At 43.0% G+C, this 19,389-nt stretch overlaps 1 protein-coding gene across 2 annotated transcripts in view; it reads right to left on the bottom strand.

Annotated features, from left to right (window-relative positions):
* STX11 (syntaxin 11) overlaps nucleotides 1-18,510 on the bottom strand; it is a 57,085-nt gene extending 38,575 nt beyond the window's left edge. The window contains exons 1-2 of one of the 2 annotated variants that reach the window (XM_036247952.1): nucleotides 18,284-18,510; nucleotides 17,969-18,157 (exon numbers count right to left, since the gene is read on the bottom strand). In XM_036247952.1, the coding sequence (XP_036103845.1) occupies nucleotides 17,969-18,017 (49 nt within the window). In that variant the 5' untranslated portion in view covers nucleotides 18,018-18,157; nucleotides 18,284-18,510. Of the gene's footprint in view, nucleotides 1-13,215; nucleotides 13,279-17,968; nucleotides 18,158-18,283 lie in introns of those variants that run through there. The other variant, XM_036247953.1, reaches the window with a different exon arrangement.
* Between the last annotated feature and the right edge of the window lie 879 nt (nucleotides 18,511-19,389).

Raw genomic sequence — 19,389 nt, 5'->3', positions numbered from 1 at the left:
AAACTAAAAATAACGAAATGATGTATTTAAAATATCTTTATACTTTTGAGTAAAATGTATTTTCATCCCAGAATTCGACGTTCAGCAATTCTATACTCATCAATCATATGTGCAAATAAAATAAAGATTTTTTTTAGATATACAAAGTCTCAAATTTTCTCTCTCATGTCGTCTTTCTCAGGAAGAGACTACGGAATGCAGTCCAACAAAACAAGGAAGCGAAGTATACAAAGGTACAGAATATAAAATCCTAACACAAGATCCAACACGGGAGAGGCAGAGGGCGCCCAGGACAATGGCCAGCTGCGAACTTGAAGACCATCTGTCTAGATTAGGTGAGTGTGCTGGAGGCAGGATTTCCTCAGAAAGAGAAAACTGAAATAATTCCTGATAGGTCAACATTTCTTGATAGGAGACTTAGACAATTTGGGGTTAAATAGGTTGTAAGTATAAATAAAACTAATTGAACAACAATAAAACAGACAATTAACTTCCAAAAATGTAAATAATACTAGTGACTATTATTATCATGTAGTTATGGAAAAGTAATCATGATATAATACATGTCTCAATTGTCATTAGCATTTTTATAACCATAGAAATATAATCACTGAAGAGTCATATAAGTCAAACTCTGATCTGCATATTGGGAGGGTGGGAGGGAAACATGAAGGGTGGGTGTCTGGGGGGAGGGGTGAGAATGAGCCAGAACACCTTCCATGAAGAAAAGTCAATAGGTAAGGCCTAAAATGGAAAAATAAAGAGATAATAAGAGCAGTGTTATTTAGAGACATGAATATAAATACCAAAAGAATCATCAAAAATAGTTGAAAGTGGTTGCCTTTGTGGAGAAAGAAATGGAATAGGAAGGGATTAACTTTTTTCATTAGACACTCACTTTTTATTAGTTTTATACCACTGGTTGACCCTTTAATGATATATGTATAGGTTTGGTAAAATTAAAACTAGAAAAAGAAAAAAGGAAGGAAGGAGGGAAGGGGGGGAGGAAGTGAAGGAAGGAGATAAAGAGAAAGAAACAAACAACTTTCTAAAAATCTAAAGCACTAACCAAAAGGGAAATGCTGTAAATGTTCACTGAGGAACCCTCTCTCTTGCCTGCTCGCTTCCTCTCTCTCTTTCTCATATGAACATCTCTTAGCAGATTCAACTTCAGAGTTAACACATACACATTTATAAGTGGAATCCAAAATTCTCTCCAAGTTAATTTTTTGATTGAACTAAATCCAAAAGTCTCACCCGGGTTTAAAAAAAAAATTCTCAAAAAGAACATGATCCATGAATAAGGCTCAAATGAAAAGTGATTAAAATTGTTTATAAATGGAAAAGAACACAGCACCAGTGATGTGGGGGAAGCCCTAGTAGTTATCATAAGACAATAATTAAAAGCATGATATTTTTGGAAACATAAAAACTAAATAAATGGACATTTAAAAATACTGAGAAACAGACCAATTATATATAAAAATGTTAGTATATGAAGAAGAAGCCATCAAAAATCATAGGGGAGGAAAAAATTTAAGTGGCCAGGCTGGTATAATTAAATAGTGAAATTTTACTTATCTCTAATCCTTACCATAGATCCAATAATATGCCTCAGGGGCATCAAAGAATTAAAACTGAAAACTCAATAAGCAACACTAATTGAAAGTAAAACCAAGCATTTATCAGTATTCTAGGATAATGACAACATTTTTAAAATATGTTTTTATAGATTTTTTTTTTTTTAGAGATAAAGAAAGAGAGAGAGGGAAACGTTCATGTGAGAGAGAAACATCAATGGGCTGCCTCCTGCACGCTCCCTGCTGGGGAGAGAGCCTGACCGGGAATCCAACCACATGGAAGCTACAAACTACACCCTAGTGCTGCATCCTCCCGCACCAGGTCCGAAAGCAAAGTGGAAAGATGGAAAGTGCAGACACTCACCTCTGAGCAAATGGGCTTCAAACTTGGTCTACACCAACGCAAAAGCAAATCTGTCAACACCCTCCTCGGCCAGAATCATCAGATTCTTAAAACTTACTTTTAAAAAGCTGTGAGATAATCCCATGATTTTCAGAGCTTTAAGTTTATTTTAGTTTAAACAAATTAACTTCTAGCTATGACACCTTGAATGAAACACAGAAACTTCCTTCTCTGTTTCTTGCTATTTATTTTACTCAAAGAATGACAAGGTCATTTTCTTGTTCTCTCTTTGCCAATGCATGTGTTCACAAACTGGAGACATACACCCCCCCACTATCCCCCCCCACACACACACACACACGCACACGCACACACAGGATTGGTTAGTTTTTAACTAGATAAACTAAAAGATCTTCCTTTGTTAAAAAGTGGTCTAATGTCCTGTAACCAAAGCCAGCCTTCTAGCTTCCATTTTTATATTTCTATTTTTATATTTACATTCAGGAGAATGGGTAACTCTCTCTGACCTTATACTAAGCCTGGCTACTGGCTCTAGTGCTTTCTCTTTCCAAATTCTCACCATACTCTAGTAATTGCTTTACTGCCCATAAGCTCCATGGGGTCAGGGTCTGTACTTCTTTGTCACGTACCCCGGAGCACCCAGCACATAGGATAACCTCGATGAATATTTGTTGGATAGCTATGTTCACCAGAATGGTTATTTCCTTCTCTCATTCTTGATGAGGCTAGGTCTCCTCACAGGCTAGGTCTCTTCGCAGGCTAGTAAAGAGAATAATGACAGTAAGTATAGTAACAGAGAGATATATGGGACTACTTTCTGAGCTCATCGGAGGGTGGTGAACTCAACCTGGGTGAGGGGGGGAAGCTTCTTGGAGAAGAGGGTGTATGAACTGATTCTAAATAGTTTAAAAGCAGTTAGATGAGCAAGGGAAAGAGGAAGGAAACCCAAGCAGAGACCACCTGAGGGGAGGCTGAAGGTACGGGGACCACAGCAATCTGATGCCCAAAGCTTATCACCCTGTCCTCGGAGGTTATCAGATTATTCTTTGGGTGACTAGTATTTCCTGCAATGGACTGACGCAAAACTGGTAAAAATTTAAAAGTGCTTTTTCCTTTTGAAGAAAAAAAAATTCCCTATTTCAATAAATCAGAAAATATATTTTCCAGTCATAGGTATCTCTTTCATTCTTTTGGATAGTCATTTAAGATTTTTTTTTAATCCTCACCCGAGGGCATTTCTGCATTTTATCTTGAGATACAGAGTGGGAGGGAGAGAAGGAGGAAGAGAGAGAGAGAGAGAGAAACAGCAATGTGATAGAGACACATCGAGTGGTTGCCACCCACACAACCCCAACCGGGGCCAGGGACAAACTGCAACTGAGGTACGTGCCCTTAGCGGGAACCGAACTTGGGACTCTCTGGTCCCCAGGCTGACCAAACCGGCCAGGGTGGTCATTTAAGATTTTAAGACAGTACCTCAAAGGTTCACCTGGCATAAGATTTCCTGGAACCTTCTTATTCCCCTAAAAATGTACTGATTCCTATAAGTTTCTGATTCCCCATCCCTCTTACTTCCCCATCTACAACTATTCAAGGAATTTGGCAGCTCTCACCCAGGTATCTAAGTTATTAAAGGGCCCAGCCAGACACATCGCCCCCTCTCTCTCCAGGAATCTTGGTCAGAAGCAAGCCAAGGAATTTGGGCTGGGCTCTCTGTTGGCCATACCAGGAAAGTACTCTGAAAAATAAGAGATGATGTCACTGCGTCGAGCCTGCTGGGATTAAGGCTGAGGTATTCCTCTGTTGCCCCATGGTTCTCATGGCTTCTTGCTCATTTGAAAATCCTAGCAGGCTTGGTCACCAGTAAGGGCATAACGGTTTAGAGCAATGGTTCCGGAACTCTGGCACGTATCAAAACCACCTAGGGAAAATTTGTAAAAATCTCAATTCTTGGGTTCTACTCCTAAAAATTCTGTTCTAGTAGATCCTGAATGTGGGCCTGGACTTCCCTTCCTGTTTTCTTTGTTGTTGTTGTTTGGGGATGGGTGGTGTTTTTAAATAGCCCAGATAATCCTGATGCTTATAACCTACAGGCTTTAGTGAGATGCAATAGACTGTTTTGGGGCCTTTCAATGGCTTAAAAAGATGAGAGAGAAGGAGGAGGAGAAGAGAGAAAACATGGAGTCTAATATCACAAAACTAGTTACCATTTAACAATGTTAAAGCCTAGAATTATGGCGAAGACCAGTGTGCACTACACTTCAGTTATCTGGACAGCCAAGGGTTTTGTTAGTCTTGTCTACAATGCGCCACTGCTTCACTTGTCCTGGTCTACCCGCCCCTGCCTCTTCTTCTGCTCTAATCTTCCTAGAATTCAGAGTCCTGTCTTCTTGCTATCTGGTCAGCTATTCTAAATCCTTAAGAACCTTAGACGAAATGCCAACTTTCTGGTTCCACTCAGCAGAGTGATGGTTCCACTCTGCTAGGTCAGAAAGTCACAAGCACGTTCTTGCAGAGGAGGATGCGCTCTTCCACACAAATGTTGCGGATGATTTGATTCTCAGATCGCCTTTACGACCAAGGCTCTCGTTTTTCCAGTTGCTGGAAATATTGGCTGCCAAGGGCTCACAACTCCAGGAATTGCCCTTGACAGAAGGAAGCTGTTAACCCACGATTACTCCTTCAGCCTGGGCACAGCCGAGTTGAGGAACACAATGACCAGCTCCCTTGTGTAGAGGTGACAGAACAGTTCTGAAGGGTCATCCCAGCTCCAAAGTTCCCTTCTGTTGAGGCCACCATTAAACATGCACTATGGTTCAATTTCTCCCTCTGCATAAACTTGCTGACCTCTCTCCCTGCCAAGCCTTGTTCCCAGAGAACCTGCCAATTAATTTCCTGTACATAAATTTCAGAGTCTATTTCCAGGGAATGTCATTGACCTAATATACTGAACGTGCCTCCTTTGTTTAAGTACTGACAGCATACTGTAGTCAGCCTCTGCACCTTACTTCTTGGATAATGTTGGGTGGTCACTCAATCTCTCCAAGTGTTTCCTTCTTCACCCATAAAATTCTAATACAGAAAACAACAATAATAACACTACTTATTATTTCTATTTTATGAGGCTTTTATAGGAATTAAAAGAGAAAAAAATGAGGGGATCCAAGATGGCAACAGAGTAGGTAGAACTTACACTCACTTCCTCCCAGGACTAAACTAGAATTACAACTAAAATATAGGACAATTGCCCTGGCTGGTTTGGCTCAGAGGTTGGAGCGAGGGTCTGCAGACCAAAGAGCTGCGGGTTCAATTCCCGGTCAAGGGCATGTACTTTGGTTTCAGATTCAATCCCCAGCCCTGGTCAAGGTCGTGCGAGAGGCAGCTGATCAATGTATCTCTCTCACATCAATGTATCTCTCTCACATCAATGTATCTCTCTCACATCAATGTTTTTTTCTCTCTCTCTCTGTCTCCCTCCCTCCCTCTCTCTCCGACTCTCCCTCCCTCCCTTCCTCTCACTCTGTCTAGAAATCAATGGAAAAATATCCTCAGGTGAGGATAAATATATATCAACAATCAACCTGAATAACCAACTGAAGACTAGCTGAACAGAAGTCTTACAACCAAGGATTTACAGAAGAAGCCACAACAGGACTGGTAAGAAGGACAGAGACGCAAAAAGGGCTGGCCCTGTACCCACATGCAGTAGCTGAGAGTCTGGAGGAATATCTCAGCTGCAAAGGTTTCACCTGAGGAGTGTGGGGTCTCAACCCCACAATGGGCTCCCTGGCTCCCAAGCCCAGGGTACCAGAGCAAGGAAGAGGAGCCCACATAACATCTGGCTGTGAAAATCAGTAGGGATTCTGTCCACCAGGGAGAGACAGTAGTCTGCTAGAGACACAGGCACCCTCTTAAAGGTCCAGTGCACACAATCACATTTGCAGTTACTTATCCTGGCCTCTGGTAGAGGGAAAGTGGCTGACGCAGATTAGATTTGTATGAGGAGACTGGGCTGTGGGCTCTGGGAGGAGAGCTGAAGGAACAACCACCAGGGTCCCTGTGCCGAGTCCCTCTCCCACACCACAGACGCCAGCTTTCCTGAATGGAACACTCCTTTCCATATGACATCAGCCTGGGGGAAGGCAAAAGCCTCACCCTCTCAACTCCCTATAGCCCTGCTCTATGGAGATCACACCCTATGAAAAAGTCAGCTGCCTGGACCCAGGGTGTAGAGGTCCAGGCAAACTCAAGGGTTGCCTCTGGGAAAGGGGGATATTCTCCTCAACTTCCTAGGAGCTTAACTACTTTTGCCCCTGCCCCCACAGGAGATCCACTAGCCTCACCTACCCAACTCCAGGTGCCTCCCATGCCCAGTTTAGGTTCTCCAGGAGGCCCTGGCAGAATCCAAAACAGACTGAGTTGTGTAGATCTAGGATAGGGGCAATTTTTCCCTTGCATGCCTGTCCAGCACCACTGTTCCAGTGCAGAGCCCTCCCTTCCTATGCCAAATCTTGGTCTGTTTGGGCCATATGAACTCTTCTGGCTTTATCCTGATGACTCCGAGACCCTGCCCCACTACAAAGGTCTACATACAAATGACCAACAAGCATATAAAAAAATGCTCAACATCACTAATCATCATAGAAATGCAAATTAAAACCACAATGAGCTATCACGCCACACTTGTAAGGATGGCTATCATCAATAAATGAACAAATAACTGTTAGAGAGACCGTGGAGAAAAGGGAACTTTTGTGTACTGCTGGTGGGAATGCAGGTTGGTATAGCCACTATGGAAAACAGTTTGACGATTTCTCAAAAAATTAAAAATGGAACTACCTTATGACCCAGCAATCCCACTTCTGGGTATATATCTGAAGAAACCTAAAACAATATTTTGAAAGAATATATGCACCCCTATGTTCATTGCAGCATTACTTACAATAGCCAAGCTATAGAAACAACCGAGATGCCCATTAATAGATGAGTAGATAATAAAGCTGTGGTACATATACACAGTGGAATATTACTCAGCTGTAAACATAATGAAATCTTATCATTTGTAACAGCATGGATGGACCTAAAGGGTATTACGCTAAATGAAATAAGTCATTTAGAGAAAGGCAAATACCATATGATTTCACTTAAATGGGGAATCCAAATAACAATATAAAAGAACAAACAAAACTGAAACAGATCCATAAATAGAGAACAGACTGGTGGTTCCCAGAGGGGAGGAGGTTTGGGGGACAGAGTGAAAAAAGAAAAGGGATTGAGAAGTATAGATTGGTAGTTACAAAATAGTCATGGGGATGTAAAGTACAGCATAGGGAATGTAATAAATAATACTGTAATAACTATGTTTGGTGCCTGCTGGGTACTGGAAATATCAGAGAGGAATGCTTTATAAAGTATATGAATATCTAATTACTATGCTATATACCTGAAACTACTATAAAATAACATTCACTACTATAAAATAATATTGAATGTAAACTGTAATTGAACATTTTTTTATTTTAAAAAGAGAAAATACATATAAGAGTTCTTTGTAAATAATGAAGAACTATATTATATTGTCAATTATATGATATAGCTGCCAAATATTGGTTATATAGTAATCAGGGAAGAGGGGAGGAGGAAGAGGGACATCTACTGAAACTATACAATTTGGCTTCCACATCCTGTTCAACTGATCTCAAGTCAACAGATTTGTGTCACCAATCAAGATACCCACATACATAATAGAAAATTAGAAGTAAAATCAGGAGGTGAGATGCGCATTGCTACAATGCTGAAACTGAAACAGAAGACAGAACAATGCTTGTTCACTGTTTCCACCTGAAGATACCAACAGAGCAATTTCCACTACTCTGTAAAGTCAAAATTCACATTATTACCCAATAAGTTACACAATGAGTAATGGAATGTCATTTTGAACAGAGAAACAAGTAAAACAGTTGGGTATACAAAATGGGGACTAGCCCTGGCTGGTTTGGCTCAGCAGTTAGAGCGTCAGCCTGCAGATGGAAGAGGCATGGGTTCAATTCCCAGTCAAGGGCACATGCCTCAGTTGCAGGTTTGATCCCTGGTCCTGGTCAGAGTCATGCAGGAAGCAACCAATCAATATGTCTCTCTCACATTGATGTTTTTCTCTGTCTCTCTCTCTATATCTGCAAAAATCAATGGAAAAATTGTTCTCTACCACCAGTCTGTTCTCTATCTATGGATCTGTTTCAGTTTTGTTTGTTCTTTTATATTGTTCTTTGGATTCCACATGTAAGTGAAATCATATGGTATTTGCCTTTCTCTAACCGACTTATTTCACTTAGTGTGAAAATTAAAAAAAAAAAAAAAAATGGGGACGACTTTTCTAGGCAATTAGTATTTTCTTGTTCACCCTGATACTGTATCCACTGAAAACAAAAGAAAAAAATAGCACACAAATTAAGGTGAAAACATTGATTAGATCAACACAGATCCTTGGAAATTATCAGTTCTAAACTCTGTTTCATATTAAAATTACCAAATTGTTAAGCCTTAGAAAGAATTTGAATGAAATATGCAAATAATGTCTGGTATCCACAGACCCAGAAGGAGTGACCAATGAATGACTTATTCTGAGAGATGGTTTCATTATCAGTAAAAGATAAAATGGTTAGAACTGCAAGGGCCTTAGAGATCTACTAGAGTCCTCAACTCTGCTCTCTGCTCTCTGCTCTCTGCTCTCAGGGAAACCACAGTAGAACTGAAGAAGCAAGACAAACCCACATGAAATATTAACCAAAACCATTCCCTTTCTCATGATCTGAGCAGTGAATGAATTACAGGCTGGGATACAGGAACTCAGAGCAAGAGGTCAACATGTGGGCTGGATCATCCCAGAAGGCTTCTGGGAAGCTATAAATAAATATCTTGGTTTCCTAATAAAACTGAAGAAATACTTAATGAAACATTTTCATCATGTGTGGAGAAAACACGTAAAAACTTTAAGTTTTAGACTTCTGACCATTTAAAACTTCAAACTTAAAATGAGGTTGCTGATCCAGATTAGATACATTAATTCAGTGTGTATAATTCTTAAGTGGTCCAAAGTAGAGCCCTCTGAGGAAAAGATAATTAGACCCCACTTACTGAACAAAAGTCAGAGTCAAGGTAGGCTGAATCATGAAACAACGAGAACAGTGAAGAATTGGGGTCAGTTGGTGCGGGGAGGCGGGGGGAAGGAGGAGTTAGTAAAAAATACCTTTATCAGGACCAAAGGAAACTTCCTGCAGCTGCAAACAGAAAGCAGGGCCTGAACCCCAGGAACTTGAGCCATTTTGCCCAGCCCCAAATCAAGAGGACAGGGGACACCGCAGGCCAGCTTCTCTTAATAAGGTCTGGAAGTGGAAGGCAGGTGAGGGCAGGTAAGCACCTGCTTTAGGGTGGAACCAGAACAAAACAGGCCGCAGAAGTCAGATCACAAACCAGGACTGCGAGGTCTGGCGTTGTTAGGACCTGACTGCATTCGTCAATGATTCTTCACCAGGGAACTGCGCCCTGGAGATCAATACCCTCAGGCCAGCCTTGCTGCTTCCTCGCAGGAGGGACATTACAGGTCACAGCATCTAAGGAACACAAAGCTCTCGACTTCAGAGCTTGAGAGTGAGATAACCAAGGCAGCAAAGGACACAGCTGTTATAATTCTGGGAAGCGTTAGTCACTGTGAGTTTCTTCTAAAACGTTTAAAATTCCCACCCTGGCCGGTTTGAGTCAGCGGTTAGAGCATTGGCCCTGGTATCAGAAGGTAATGATTCCCATTCAAAGGTATGTACCTGGGTTGCAGGTTTGATCCCCAGCCCTGGTCAGGTCCCCCGGGAGGCAATCAATCAAAGCGTCTCTCTCAAATCAATGTTTCTCTTTCTCTTTCTTGCCCTCCTTCCCTTCCACTCTATCTAAAAAAATCAATGGGAAAATATCCACAAATAAAATAACAATAAAAATAAAAATAAAAATAAAATTTTTAAATGTTTAAAATTCTCAGGAGAAAGTTTCTGATCATTCTAGGCTCATTCCTAGATCAACCAGGTATATCTTGGCGTGGAGGTAGGGGCATGCAGCTCAGCAGAGCCACCGGGGGCCCATCTGATGTACTGGCTATTCCTGGAGGAGGGAGAATTTGGGGGATCAGGACACCGACTCGAATTTAAGTTTACCACAGTGTGTGAGACTTCATTCACTCATTCACGGAGACGGCACATCATAGCAGTAGGTTCAGATCGCAAGCTCTGGAGCCAGGTGCTTGGGGTCAGTTTCTGGCCTTGTCTGTTACTAACACTGCCCTTTCGCGTCAGCCCTGTCAGAAGCAGTCAGTTACAGTGCCTACTTCACAGGACTGCAGTGAGCAGGAAAAGACTGAATTCACATTATGGGCCTAGAATAGTGCCTGGCACCAGGCACTCCATAAATTCTAGCTATTCTTCATTCATTCATTCATTCAATCAAAAAGTTTAATGAATAGTAATTATGTGTCAAGCACTGTTTGAGGTTCTCATTTTCCTTCGGTTCATTATCTTACTCTTCAAGCTATTTTAGTCACTAACTAGGAATGTGGGAGTCATCCTAAACTCCCCCCTCTCCCTCACTGCTGCCCACTTCTAAGGAGGGCCAGGTTCCACCTATTAAACATCTGTCAGCTCCTTCCCTCTTTTCTATTCTTCGCTATCACTGCCTGACTTAAACCTTCTTCTCAGACATTACAGTGACACAGGACTCTGTGTCTGCCTAAGGCTAGGGTCACCCTCATCCAATCTATTCTCCATCCTGGTTCTAAATTCTCTTTTGAAAACGTATTTCTGACAATTCACTTGCTTAAAGTCCTCTCTAGGATAAACTCACAGCTCCAGCCTGGCACACAGGCCTTTGTAATCTGGCCCCACCTGTCTCTCCAGCCCTTTCCCCACCCCCCACCCCCACCCTGTGTCCAAACCAAACAGGCTGGAGTCCCTGACTGGATGATGCTGATCCTGCGGCTGACTGGCCTATCCCTCCCCTCCTGACAGCCCCTCCTCTTACATTAGGGTTCATTATTCAATCAACCCATTCTTCCTAACATTTATCAGGAGTAAAGTCTGTGCCAAGTTTGGGGAGTGTGATGATGATGAACACACTCAATTCTTTCTCATAGTAAAAGTGACTTTGAGGTTCTCAAGGGGGAAATGAAGTGTGAAAATAAAGTCTCAAATTTAGCACTGCTATCCTCACCTGTTGGATATCTTACAGAATTAGATAAACTAAATAGATTTTGGATTCAAGTCCAAAAGTACTTCAGCAGATTTGAATCCCAATAGTAAACTTTGACACAGTGGATTTACTCATTTTGACTTATACAGCTATAATGTGTTAGAAAAGATGGATTTGAACTATAAAAACAATGAGCAGAAAGTTGCTTCGATATGGTGTTTTAAATTTATAAGCCATTAATTAGTCACTATTTTGTTAATCCTAATCTGAAGACTTGCTTACTGATTTGAGAGAAAGGGGGGGGGGGGAGAAACATAGATCCGTTGCCTTCCCAAACACACCCCAACAAAGGGTCAAACCTTTTGATGTATAGGATGACGCTCCAACCACCCGAGCCACACCAGCCTGGGCCGGTTATTATTTTTAAAAAGGAACGTAACTATAAGTTTTTGCTATTGTCTAAGGCTGATAACAGACCTGGCTTATTTTTACATGGTTATGAAACAATACAACACCAAACAACATTAAAAGCATGCCTTTCTAATTAATCTATTTTTACATCACTATTGCATAAAGTGCTTACTGAATAAGCACAACAGGCTGCTTACAAAGACAAGTAGATGATTAACCTCAAAGCCTTCCTCGTTTTTCCAGCAATGACAACCCAATTCATTCAAAATCCCAGACCTGCAGAAAAGTCAGTCAATATTGAGACTGCTCTGGGCACATATTTGTCATAGTGCTCATGTCCTTCTCTTGAACTTTCCAGTGGATTTCTGACCTTCCATACTAGTCTTTAGGGCCCTTGTGGGCAGGATCCTGTCTTATTCATGGTTGACAGGTTGACAGAGCTCAGTGAAGAGTCTGGCACAGGGCACCCTTCTCTCTTATCTTTTGAGGTACTGTACAGTCCTTCCTAAGAGCTACTTACCTAGCTGCAATAAGGCCTATCACTTTAAACATTTTAATTTCTCAGCTCCAATTAGTATCCACCTTCTTCAAAAATTTTCATGTGGTTCTAGCCACATGAAATTTACTAAAGACAAACCATCCGAAATATTTCGATTCAGAGAGTGACACACAATCACTCTGTACAATGACATGTCTGTGTCATACCACGTCTGGGCCTCCTTGGCAACGCATATGATTTAAATGGTATCTTCCATCAGCCTAGTGACCCGAGCTGGTATGCTGTACCATCAGGCAGGATACTGAACACTTGAACTGTTACTTCCTATACAGCCGGCCCCATTTCAGCAGTGCACCCATGCTACATCTGAGTCTTACCTTAAATACGGCCAGAGCAGACCTCATTTTCAAAAGTTCATTAACAAAGACTCACAAAAGAGCAGCCTGTGACTCATTTTTGGATATACTTGTGGAAATAACAACTCCTCCCTTTGCTGAGAAACGGCTTATAAAGTGCGTGAGAACCACAGGAAGTTATACCGATCTCAGCTGGTGGCAGTGGACCATAGAATTTAATTCCCTCTCTGACAGTGTGGTTCACATAGGTGCTGCCACTAGTTCTTGCCTTCAGTCTCCTTAAAAAAAGAAAGAAAGAAAAAGTCTCGTGTGGCCTTAGAAGGAGCAGTTTTCAAAGCTGTATCAATTTCCAGGCATTGGCTGGCTCCTGGTTCATCCTGTGAAGTCAAGAAGTAACCATTCTGGTATTTTTTAGAAAGTGTGACCTAATAGGAAGTGAAGAGGTGATCAAACCTAAGTAATGCCCCCACTAATTAAAAAACAAAACCAAAAAACTCCAGCCTTTCGACTTCAAGCAAAAGCCGTCCTAGGCGAATGCTTAAGGGAAGCCTATCAACAGGTAGGTGCCTCTGAAATAATTTCTAGGGGCCCCAGACGCGCAGTCCCTTGCCCACTGGGAGGGCGGGAATCACTCCGTCCGACAGGAGAAACCCGACGCCGCGCCTCGGAGATGCCCAGAGTCCGGGGTTGGACCCGACCTGCCCCCAGGGGCATCCCTCGCCAGCCTGAGTCAGCCAGGCCCCACCCCCGGGAGGTACAGAGAGAAAAAGGAAAACGAACCAGGACCCGGCCAGAGCGTGCGAGCTCAGACGCCCTGCCTCGTGCGGCCGCCGCTCCCCGCCGGGCGCCGTCGGAGCCAGGAAACCTGTGCGCGCCGCTCCCCGCCTCCCGCGGCTCCTCCAGCGCCGCCCGAGCTCCGCGCCGCCGCATCTGGGCGCCGCCGGGCCTGCCCCTCGGCGTCGGACGCGTCCGCAGCTGGAGACCAGGCCCCGCCCCGAGAGGCCCGCGCCGGGACCCCGCGTCCCCGCCCCCTGGGGTTGGAGCGCTCCTGTGCGCCCGCCGCGGGCGGACCCCCCTGCCTCCCCCGCCCCTGCGGGCCGACGCTCTCGGCGCTGCCCTGTCACCTTACTCCCCTTCTCATCTCCCCTGTGCCGCGCCTCCTGCGCGGGGAGGTGGCCTGGGGGCCCCGGACTTTCCCTGGGAATCCCCGCTGCGCCGGTGACGTTGGCCCGCCTGTGGGCTTCCCGCGGCGCGTGCACTTGCAGCAGGGTCTCAGCGTGGGTGTGGCCGGCCCTGCACCTGTCGCAACTCGGGCCAACCCCCGGCTGCGGGTTACAGCGCGGCCGAGCACGCTCTTCCCAGGACCCACCCGGCCTCACCCCTCCGAAGTGGGCCAACGTCAGCCAGGTCCATTCATTCATTCGCTACCACCTGAGCATCCACTCAAACACTGAGGTTACAGCCGTGGTCAAAACACCGCAAGCCGCTGCCCTCAACCACCTGGCATTCCCGGGGAAAGAAACAGACGAGGTGTACGTTTTGTGAGGTATTATATATGAGGTACATTATGTGGTAAGTATCTTGAAAAGTAAGGCTGAAGCTTACAAGTTTCAGTAAGTGCTCAAAGAAAAAGCCCCACATTAATGTCAAGGAAGTGCAGGAGCTTCCAATGGCCAAGGCTGAAACAGTGTGAGCTACAAAATAAATAAAGTAACTATTGGAGTACACCTCAAAGTAAATAAAGAAATCTATGAGTCCATAATGACATAAATAAATGGTGGAGAAGAGAGAAATCTCCCCTGAAGAAGAGTTCCTAGTAATTTATGCAGATACTCCACCCTCGAGGAGAGGCTGAACTTCCCTCTCCATGAATATACTTTGCTGACAGTGACTTTCTTCCCAAAATTATGGAATGGGGTAAAAGAGTAACTTTACAATGGAGACACCTGAAAAACACCACCTCAGCCAGGTGATCAAGGTCCACGTTAACAGTCATGAGTTATATTGACAGTATGTATGTACTCTTTTTTTTTTTTTTATCCTCACCCGAGGACACTTTTCCCTTTTTTATACAGATAGAGTGGGAGGGAGAGAGAGGAAGGGAGAGAGAGAGAGAAACATCCAGGGCTGGGGACAAACTGCAACCGAAGCACGTGCCCTTAGCGGGAACCGAACCCGGGTCTCTCAGGACCACAGGCCTACGCTCTAACCGCTGAGCCAAACTGGCCAGGGCATGTATGTACTCTTGATATGGCATGATGAAAATGCCACATGTGGTCTTCCTCCCCAAAACCCATAACCCTAGTTGAGAAAAACATCAGACAAATTCCAATAGTGAGACATTCAACATCATCCAAAACAAGGGAAGTCGGAAGAACTGCCATAGCCTGGAAGAGCCTAAGGAGAAACAGTGAAAGGTAATGTGGTATCTAGGGTGGGGTCCTGGGACAGAAAAAGGACACTAGGTAAAAACTAAGGAAATCTGAATAAAGTATGGACTTTTGTTAATACTAATGTATCAAGACTGGTTCCTTAGTTGTAATGAGGTGCCGTACTAATGTAAGATGGTAATCGTATGGGGAAAATGGGAATGGGGTCTGTGGGAACTTTCTATAGGACTTTTGCAATATTTATGTAAATCTAAAATTATTCCAAAAAAATAAAAATAAAGCAAAATAAAAAGGATGAGGGTTAGTATTACAAAGTCTTCTAAGATTTAAAAAAAAAAAAAAAAACACTTGAGGAAGGAAACAATGTGGATATTTGGGTTAAAACCATTTCAAACTGGAGGGTTCTATAAAAGTAAAGGCACTGAGGCAGGAGCAAGCCTGGCTTCCTGGGGTAATATCAGTATGGGTGGAACAGAATGAGTGGGGAAAGAGTAATAGGTGGTGGGGTAAGGGGTAGGTAACAAAGCACGTAGGGCCTTGGTGGTCATGATAGTATTTAAATTTTACTTTGCTTGAGAAGGAAAGATTTTGAAGAATTTTTAGCTGAGGAGTCATATCATGTGTTTGTTTGTTTGTTTTGGGGGGTTCTTTGTTGTTTGTTTTTGTTTTTGTCAACTATTGTGTTGAGGATAGATCAGCAGAGGACAGGGATGAAGCAGGCCAATCAGTTAGGAAGCTGTGATGGTTAATTTCCTGTGTCAACTTGTCTCTGGGCCACAGGGTTCCCAGGCAGTTTATTCAGCATCATTGGGGTGTCTATAAAGGTGTTTCTGGATGAGATTAAATGCGGATGGGTAGGCTGAGTAAAGCAGATGGCCCTCCCCAGTGCAGATGGGCCTCATCCGTCTATTGAAAGCTTGGATAGAACAAAAGGCAGAATTTTTTCCCTTTTGTCTTGTCTTTAATCTGAGACATCAGTTTTCTTCTGCCTTTGACTTGCCTTCAAACTGGAACTTAGACCATTTGCTCTCCTGCTTCTCAGGCTTTCAGACTCAGACTGGAATTAGATCATGAACTTTCCTGGGTCTCCAGTTTGCCAACTGCAGATCTTGGGACTTCTCAGCCTCCACAATTGAGTGAGCCAATCCCTTATCATCTCTCTCTCTCTCTCTCTCTCTCTCTCTCTCTCTCTCTCTCTCTCTGTCAACTTGTACATCTGGCTCTGCATCTACACTGTCCATTACTGCAGCCACATGTGGCTATGTTTAAATTTGGATTAATTAAAATTAAACAAAGTTTTAAATGCAGTTCCTCAGTCTCACTAGTGACATTTCACATGCATAATAGGCACTATAACTAATGGTTATTAGTGGGTCACTGTCTTATTTCCATCTGCCAGTTTTTCTCTTGTACCAGCTGCAAAGTTTTCACATCATGTTCCTGCTTTTTTGCACTGCCTCTGATTTAACCTCTGGCCTCTTTATAACCACACCAATAACTCGGGGAGGAGTCTGGCCAGATGCCTGTTGAGTAGCCACTGATAGTCTCATTACAGGTGCACCATGGTCTATGGAAACAGGATAGAGGCTGGCATCACAATAGGGATTGTATGAATAACTCACCTTGGAGTGGTTGCTATTATTGGACTAGTGCTCATTTTAAGAGTACACCTGCAGCCCTGGCCGGTTTGGCTCAGTGGTTAGAGCGTCGGCCTGTGGTCCAGAGAGACCCAGGTTCGGTTCCCGCTAAGGGCATGTACCTCGGTTGCGCTTTGTCCCCGGCCCTGGTTGAGTTGCGGGTGGCAACCACTCGATGTGTCCTTTTCACATCGATGTTTCTCTCTCTCTCTCTCTCTCTCTCTCTCTCTCTCTCTCTCTCTCCCTCTCTTCCCACTCTATCTGAACAAAAAATGGAAAAAAATGTCCTTGGATGAGGGTAAAAAAAAAGAGTGCACCTGCATTAATGACTGAACCTCCAGAGTTGAAATTGACCCAATATTGTCATAATGACAGGCGTGAAAATAAAGTGCAGGGGAAAGACATCCTGGGGTCTTGTTAGATGGCTAAGATTTGTGTAGAGGAAAAGCAGGGAACCTGACCTCCAGGTGCAGAGGTTCTTAAACTGAAGAAAGAACAGAAAAGAATCTTGGGTAGAATATATATGCCCCCACTGAGTCACCAGGTCACCTCTAGGCTTTTACTCACAATCCCTTTACCATCCTCAAATCCTTCCCACAGGCTATGTGAGAAGAAACTCTAGGGGTGGGAGGGTTCCAAAGCAAACATCAGCCTAAACACTGATGTTCTTCTTCTAGCATTTCACTTTCATTTGGGATTTCCTGAAAATTCAATAAATCTATTAACCCCTACCAAAAAAAAAAAATCTAAGTAAAGCTTTAAAAAAAATGGCTTTTAAAAAGCAATGCAACAGATAACTCTCACAGAAAAGCAAATTTCTTATTGTTCTGTAAGGTTATTTTTCTGTGCCTGGTACACAAGGAGGGGTAGAAATCAAGTGGTGGAAATTGCATTATTTTGATATTAATTAAATGTTTTCCCTGCCTATAATTCCTTAAATGGCACTGTTGTATTCTTATTTTAACCCAAATTGCAGTTAGGTGAAAAGTTTCCTCTGATATATGGGCATACTTGTGAAAGGCCTGCAGTTTAGCACATACTGCCTGCTGTATGCATGCACATAGAATGTTTTCTAAGAAAGAGAATGGCTTTAAAAATCTGGTCTAGAGATGGGAGAACTAATCTGCTTAATAGCTCTTAAGAGAAACCAATTTTTCTGCAACTATGATTTTGCATAACAAGTTGCAAAAGTATTTTAAGATGAGACTGTTACTCAATACTCATTTCTGGTAAAAACCCCTTTTGCACCATGGCCCTGTCCTGCGGAACTGATAAAAGTGAAACAAAAGTGTCAACAAAACAGAACAAATAAGCCATGCCTTTTTCCAGATAATAATTTAGTTCTAAGCCTTTAAAATATTGGTTTTGATTTTGAATAATTCAGTGAGTTCTCGACAAACGTAATTTTCACAAATGGGCTACAGGTTTTCATATCCGTATTTTGTGCACTGACATGAATTTGCTATCTGTTTAGAAATTGTGTATTTCTACACCAAAAAGCCTTACTTTGGGGCTGAAACATGGTTTTCTCCTCTTTTCCCTCCTCTTCATCCATGTCATTCCCTTGGCGCAGCTCCACGTCTTTATCCGTCTCCTTGTCCTTTGACACGCTCTTCAGCTGGACTGATTCCTTCCTTCAGTATGGCTTATAATTTCTGTGAGTTAATGGAACATAGGCAGCATCCCTTCGTGACCCTAAAGAAAATTTAAAAGTACAATATTGGCACCACAAAAACAAACATGTTTCAAAAGATGAATATGTTTTAAAGATGAACTTACTAAAAGTAATAGTGAAAACTGAAACCTGAGCAGTAAACTCACAGATTCAATGGGCAGTCTCTCCTCAAGAAGACCCGCCTTCGGGGTGATGAACTCGGGGAGATCTTGGAGAAGCTGACAGATGTTCCTCTCAGTCTGCAGCTCCTACCTTGCAGTGCAACCCAAGTGCGAGGCGGGATCGTTGGCAGGAGCCGACCTGGCCTTGCTCAGTAGCTTGGGATGTTGAAAGCAGGCCACTCCAGCTCATTTCTTTAAACCCTATTTTCTACAGGTTGGTGATGGGCAAAGGTGATTTATGAAACAGGAACTTTTGCCACAACTCTACATCCCTAGTCACAAAGAAACAGTTACAAAACAAATGCCCCTGTGCAAATGGGAATTGATTACAATGAAAATGTTAGTGGGTGACAAACTATGCCGCCTTGTTTCTCTCATGGTCCTGGCACAGCATCTCAGCTTAAGTAATGAGTAGACCCCTCTTCAAGGAAATGGAATATATGGCACCCAGTGTTGACAAATTGTTTCTACTCTAATGTTTTCTGAATATAAATAATATAAATACAATGTTACTTACATAAATATGGTATAAATTCCTGTAACTACTGTAGCTACAGTATGGTATAGTATAAATGTGGTATAAATTCCTATAGACTATAATATCCTAACTAACCTACACATTAAAAGTATAAAATTAATAATATTAGAATAATTTTTTTTTATCCTCACCCGAGGACATTTTTTTCTATTTTTTGTTCAGATAGAGTGGGAGGGAGAGAGAGGAAAAGAGAGAGAGAAATATTGACATAAAAGTGACACATTGAGTGGCTGCCACCAGCACAACCAACCAGGGCTGGGGACAAACTGCAACCGAGGCACGCACCCTTAGTGGGAACTAAACCTGGGACTCTCTGGATCGTAGGCTGATGCTCCAACCGCTGAGCCAAACCGGCCAGGGCAATAATATTAAGATAAACGTTGATTTGCCCTGGCCGGTTTGGCTCAGCAGTTAGTGCGTTGGCCCGTGGATCAGAGAGGCCCAGGTTTGGTTCCCACTGGGGGCATGTACCTTGGTTGCAGTTTGTCCCCAGCCTGGCCACTTAGTGTGTCTCTCTCACATTGATATTTCTCTCTCTCTCTTCCTCCCTCTC

The sequence above is a fragment of the Molossus molossus genome, unplaced genomic scaffold (assembly GCF_014108415.1).
Source record: "Molossus molossus isolate mMolMol1 unplaced genomic scaffold, mMolMol1.p scaffold_m16_p_8, whole genome shotgun sequence".
NCBI classification, from domain to species: Eukaryota; Metazoa; Chordata; class Mammalia; order Chiroptera; family Molossidae; genus Molossus; species Molossus molossus.
The sequence above is the reverse complement of the archived record's forward strand: the minus strand, read 5'-3'. Positions and strand labels throughout refer to the sequence as shown.